Source organism: Anneissia japonica, unplaced genomic scaffold, assembly GCF_011630105.1.
Source record: "Anneissia japonica isolate Jap-2015-1 unplaced genomic scaffold, ASM1163010v1 scaffold3416_len12083_cov107, whole genome shotgun sequence".
In the NCBI taxonomy this organism is placed as follows: domain Eukaryota; kingdom Metazoa; phylum Echinodermata; class Crinoidea; order Comatulida; family Comatulidae; genus Anneissia; species Anneissia japonica.
The window spans coordinates 5,603-12,076 of record NW_022740917.1 but is presented as its reverse complement, the minus strand read 5'-3'; the positions used below and the strand labels follow the sequence as shown (position 1 = coordinate 12,076).

The 6,474-nt window shown below is 34.2% G+C and overlaps 1 protein-coding gene across 1 annotated transcript; it reads right to left on the bottom strand.

Annotated features, from left to right (window-relative positions):
• Nucleotides 1–720: 720 nt before the first annotated feature.
• Nucleotides 721–6,134, bottom strand: LOC117118445 (the record flags this gene model as incomplete). Its single annotated transcript, XM_033263040.1, has 6 exons — nucleotides 6,054–6,134; nucleotides 4,755–5,086; nucleotides 4,141–4,167; nucleotides 3,139–3,300; nucleotides 2,502–2,746; nucleotides 721–799 (listed from the first exon to the last, which is right to left on the bottom strand). Coding segments are annotated over exons 2-6 (820 nt in total), but the record flags the coding sequence as incomplete, so codon positions are not given.
• Nucleotides 6,135–6,474: the final 340 nt, after the last annotated feature.

Genomic DNA, 6,474 nt, shown 5'->3' with positions numbered 1-6,474 from the left:
TCAAACCTGACCTCCTTGTTGTTTATGCAGAAACCTCAAACTAGGCCATTGAGGCTTCATTGGGAATACAAATAATTTATAGAATTACGACAAGATGGTTTGCAGTTTACCTTATTGCACCATGATTGATTTTGAAAATATTTTTCAGAGATCCCATCTTGTCATTCAAATGCATGACAAGGATGTATTGATCTCTCACATTCGCAAGAACTAATGAACTATGCGTGTGCAAAGTTTAGTGAAAGATTAGTTGCCTTTATCGGATATAAATTCCATTTTTCAACATTCAAAATGTATGTATTATCATTACCGCAGGCAAGTTCATATTTTATTTTCATCCTCTATTTGCAATGGTTTTTTTCAACGTAATTTTATTTCATTTCAAACTTTTCACAGAAAACTTAATAAATCAACACTATCAGGGATGGATCCAAAGATGTCCGAAAGGTGGGGGCGACCGATAGACAACACTACCCTAGGGGTCGGGGTATTCCCCGGAAATTTTTGTTTTCTAGACGCCCGGAAATATCCTCTGAGGCATTTTGGGCGATTGGTAATTTTTTTTCTTTCTTTTTTTCTCCTTTTTTACTTTCCAAAAGGGGGCTCAGGAACGGCCACCCCACATAAATATCCTATCAAGATGACCACAAAAATCAAATTATTTTTTTTACAAATTAATTTTGTACATCAGTTAATTAATTAAAATTATACATAACTTACCAATCATAAAATGTTCAAACTTTGACACTATTTCATCAACTCGAACATATGCGTTGGTCTCTACCAACCGGATTTCTTCCTAAAATTATTTAATAAAGAGGAATATGGTCTTAACACTTAATATGGTCTTAACACTTATTTTCTCAAGCTGTTATTCAATTTCAATCAAAAATAAAACTTCCAAAATGGATAAGCACACAAACATATACAATACAAACAAAACAATGAATTAAGTGTTTCACAAAATTTTTAAAATGGCTTGGTAGTACAGTATTAGAATTAATAGTAGTAGTAGTAGTAGTAGTAGTTAGTAATAGTAGTGCTATGGTAAACAGGATTGCAGATGTCACACTTTTAAGGCATATAACAGACAAGCTTCTGGAAACGGGAAGGGTGCAGATTACTTTGTACCCAGCATGCGACAACATACTACAGGTATGTCCATCCTCAAGTAGGTATACATCATGCTTCGAGGAAAGCATTAAAGGCAGTTCCAAGACGCATAAGGGAGTTCAACTGCAACTGATCTGAACTACTTGGTCGTCTCACTACTCTGTGCCACCAGGAATCTGCTCACCTCAGCTAGCCAAGAGTGTGTGATACCCTCTGTGCAATGGGTATCCCACCTTAATACACATTTCATGCACACTACCTGTACAAGCACAAACAACCTTATCAAGTCCTATGGTGATGGGCAACTGGTGAATGTGGCAGGTTATGAAATTGGAAGATGCTAACCAGAAGCCTGCACATAGGTGGCATGGGACACTGGTCACTTCGTTGTAGATTAGTAGTATTATGTTTATTAGCGTCTCACCCTTTTACAAAGGCCTGCCAATACTGGCTTATGGGTGAATCTTCATTAAAAATAACAATGATCTACTGTTTAGTGCGTTGTCATGTTCTCGATAGCATTTCGCCCGCCAATGGTGCAGTTTACGCCCAGCTTAGTGTAGACAAGGAATAAACTGAACAATCACAGATTGCTTCGCCATGACGGACAGAAGTTGGTTCTTCACTACATATTGTATAATTTACAAGATAGAAAATAGCACACACTTGAATCACTTAACTGAAGGCACTAGACTAAGGACTGGGTTGCAGGCTTTCTTTTCATGGAGTATTCTTTAAGGCTTACAAAAATAATTGAAAAACAAAAGGGTAGAGTGTGAAATTTTCTTGTTGAAACATTGATAAAGGTTAAAATAATTCTCAGTAATGCACTTATCTTAAAAAAATAAGACAAGACAGGGTTGTAGGTAAAAAACTAAGGGTGGGTGATAACATTGGTAAACTTTAAATAATAAGAATGGATTTTAAGAACGGAAAAGTTAGTTAATAAGGGTTGGCGGAGGGCCATGAAATTAGCTCTAGACTGGGTGGAAAACTTCCAAGTCTGGGTGGCCTCGCCCACCTCAACTACATCCCTGTGTACATGCATGCAAGAAACTCTGCATGTTATTTACTGGTTAATTATGTAAAAAATAAAAATAATGTAAATCATTATTCAAACAAGGTAAAATAAAATAGAAGTAAAGAAAAAAATTGTCAAAAATGTCAAACAAGGTATAATAAAATAGAAATAAAAAAGAAAATGTTAAAAAGGTGTACCGGTACCCTTTTAATTTGGCTAATTATAATGCGTTCTTCATATTCCTGATTTAAGAATTTATTCTGAATCTGTTATTGTATAGAGTATATTTGTATAGTCACCTCTAACTATCATACCTTACAGTATTAGCTGAAAAAGATCTAAGAAATAAAAACACCCAAAGGCTTACAGAAATGACAACTGGCTTTTGGGTATCCTTGTGTAATTCAGCCCCACCAGACTCGTTTTTCAATGTGATCCCTTTGCCATGGCTTGAGATGATAAAGAAGAAACTGCTGCTGTCCTCGGCATCCTTTTTTACATCATCAATGATTTCCCACAATTCTTCTGGTGTTCGTGTGTCTTCAAAGAATTCAAACGTAAACTCTCTACCTTTAAAGAAACGACGAATGTTTCGTTTGTCTACTAGTACACCTTAAAGATAAAAATTGACTTATACTTAATATTCTGTAATTCCTTTCTGACAATTACAAAACAAACTTGACATATTTTATGCAAAACAAATGCGGAACTTTCAAATATCGTATTTACTAAAACCACTATGCAATTTATCATAAACTCTACAAAATTAAATGCTTTTTTTGCAAATTAAAATCCTCATTATTAAAATTATGAAGAAGGTACACACGTATGTTATAATATGAATTTGATAATTTGATTGTCTTTGTACTTTTCTCTCAATTGTTGTCATTTGATTGTATTTTACTGTATGTGTTGCTGGGCCCTGGGGATAACAATGTGTTTGCACTGACCAAGTAAACCAGGGTAAAGATGAAATAAATAAAAAATAAATTAGTGTCACTTACCATCTCGAGAATGTCCTGTATGGTCTTTTTCTTTAACAAAGATTGAGATATACACGACATATCCATTACCAGCAGGATAACAATCGCCTTGGTCTTTGCGAGCAGGAATCCCAGGTGTATTGGTTAAACCAGGAGATGTTACATACGGTTCCGCATCCATAGCTAATATTGAATAAATAAAGCAAATGAAATTTAATAATAGTAGTCAGTAAGTTTCAAAGGGGGTTCGAATTTTTCACATTGGGCCACATTCAACTAAGCCTCACCAAGATTTATAAAAAAATGCCAAATTTCCAATGTCTGGAGCTAATTTTAACAAGAAAATTCTGGAAAAGGGTGATCTTGAAGCCCCTGGCTAAGGGTTTGAAAGCATCATAATATAAGCTCTGTCAATGTCATAGTCATCATCCCTATAATCAACACTAAAACTAGTTATTTGTGATTTGTATCTTTAAAAAGCTTATAACGCTCTTAATGGGCGAGAGAAGTGTAGTCTCTATCGTACTGTACCGTTTATTACCAGTGAATGGAGACACTTATTTTTAAAATTTATTTTTTTAATCTCTTCTCCCCATGCAATAAAAGTAATATCATTATCAATATCATTACTTTAAATTTGAAAATTATGAACTTTATTGATTATCCTAGTCAGATGTGTTTGGGCAATTCAACAGAACAGACATTTCATTCAGATAAGGTCATTTATCTCTACACAATGTGAAAGAGAACCCAAGCAATGGACCTTTGTATGACATTTGCGAATGTTTAGTCACATACTGGGCGACAATTGTAGGCCAGTGGGCCGGCGGGATTTGCTCGAGAACACAAAAGCTGACAAAGTGTGCACTTGTTTTTATTGATAATCCACTCAAGACGGCATTAGGCCGGCAACTGCCCAGACAAAGTGGATATTTTAATCTGTTGGTCAATAGTCATTATGATAATATGCCTGGCTTAATGCAACATCTGCACAAATAATTGAAAAGATCTACAATCACTTACATTCTTGTTTTTGTTTAATTGTAACACCTGGGAACAAGATAAATGAAACATTATAAAAAATATTAAACAAATAGTTATTAAAGCATTTTTCTAGCATAAATTTCAATTTTTTATTTTTTATTTTTGACATGAATGAGAAATTCGTAAATATTAAATACATAAAAAGACAAGGATTTAATTTGGAGAAAAAATAGATACAATTAAACTTAATTTCTTTTTTATGTAGAGAACTTAAATGCATTTTTAAAGTGTTAGACCCACCCTAATAAGCTTTAACCCCCACTAATTCATTACCTTGATCTCTCAGTTTTTTTTTCATATTAAATCATGAGGAATATTTTGTAACTGCTCTTTAAGCATACTATAATCGCCAATGGTAAAAATTTAATAGTTATTAAAGCATTTTTCTAGCATAAATTTCAATTTTTTATTTTTTATTTTTGACATGAATGATAAATTCGTAAATATAAAATACATAAATAGACAAGGATTTAATTTGGAGAAAAAATAGATACAATTAAACTTAATTTCTTTTTTATGTAGAGAACTTAAATGCATTTTTAAAGTGTTATACCCAACCTGATAAGCTTTAACCACCACTAATATTTCATTACCTTGATCTCTCAGTTTTTTTTCATATTGTGTGACTACCACCACCAGTGAATCATGGGGAATATTTTGTAACTGCTCTTTAAGCATACTATAATCGCCAATGGTAAAAATTCTTCGCTTCTCTTGAGCAGATAAAACATCTTCCATGGTTTTCATATTTTCAACTTCCCCTGCCCTAAATCCTCCATATTCGGGAGTGCTAAGGCGTTTCTTGTATAACTTGACTTCTTTTTCTTTCAAGTCACGACAAATAAGGTCCATCAAATCATCATGTGCTTTCTTGGCTGTTTTTTCCATGTCTCTGTTCATATTGTTTGTTCAGTTTATGGTATTCCTTCAAAGTTACAAAAATCACACAATAATATATTGCAATATATTTATATTATATTTGTATTTTAAAAAAATTATAAGAAAACAAAATAGATAAAACAATATGTAACAACATATAAAAAAACTAATAATTTAACAATACTGGCAGAAAAATATAAAATTCAATTGTAACTATAGTAAACTACCAGCCCGGGATATTTATACTTGTATAAAAACTCATATGCACAATACTGAAAATTTGAGGTTGACTGTGAAACATGATGGTGTCGCGCATACAATTGTAACACCCTGAATTTGCAGTATTATTCACTTTTTACGTATTACATTTATTCATTCGTAGATGTGTGTGTTAAGCTACATTGATCTTCATTTTCATGTTTGTGAGTATATACAGGTGTTTTTGACAGCGAGAATTTCCAGGCTCAGTCATAGTATCCTTAACTTCAAATGTTCATGACCAAAGGCACGTGTCAGTCTGTCGTATTCCTGTATTCTACCGTACCGTTCTTCGGCCTAGCATAGGTTGGGTTATATTACGGTACCATCACCGATCATCCACACAAGAACTTAAGTGTTTTTCAATCGAAGTATCCTGTCTCATTTTCTGGATTTGTTAGGAAGAGATATCTTACGGAAGCACAGTGAATAAAAATTTCAAACCAGATATGGCGGCCGCCACTTAATTATCTGGAGGCCGCCAGTTAACAGATTTGAAATTTTTATTCACTGTTGACACGGGCTTCCGTAATATCTCAATTCAAGGATTTCTTACTATTGCAATATTTCTGCAAGCTTCAACTTCGAAATTCTGATCTGCGGTGATGTATTTTAAAACCCAGGCCCTGAGAACAGAGAAGGATCAGGAGCTTACATGATATGAATACCCTCATCAAAATAAAATAACATACTCACCTTCTGTTCTAAAAGATGTCCGAAAAAAAATCAGTAGGCCTATACTAATTTCCGCTTACCTGTTAATCTTTGGCAACATCTAAAAAGTATGGGCATCGCTCGTTTTGTCAAGTCAACTCGTAGAGGAACATGTGCTGGAGTCTCTAAAGAGGGGAATCTACACAGCGTTCATTCAGCTGAATACTATATTGATTCAGAGGTAGAATCGGAATCCGACTCCTCACTCGGTAGCATAGGCGTAGATCCCGGGGGGATGGGGGATATATCTCCCCCAATATTTGACATGGGGGGATGGTCCATTGTATCATCCCCCCAATATTTTGACTATGTATGGGATAAAATGGGGCTTTACACACTTCAAAAGACTGTCACAGAAATACTTTGCACTGTCTTATGCGCTTACAAAGATGAAAATTAGCATAATGTATTAATGTTGATAACAAAATTATTTTATCTGGTACCACTCTAAGCTCTTCTTTC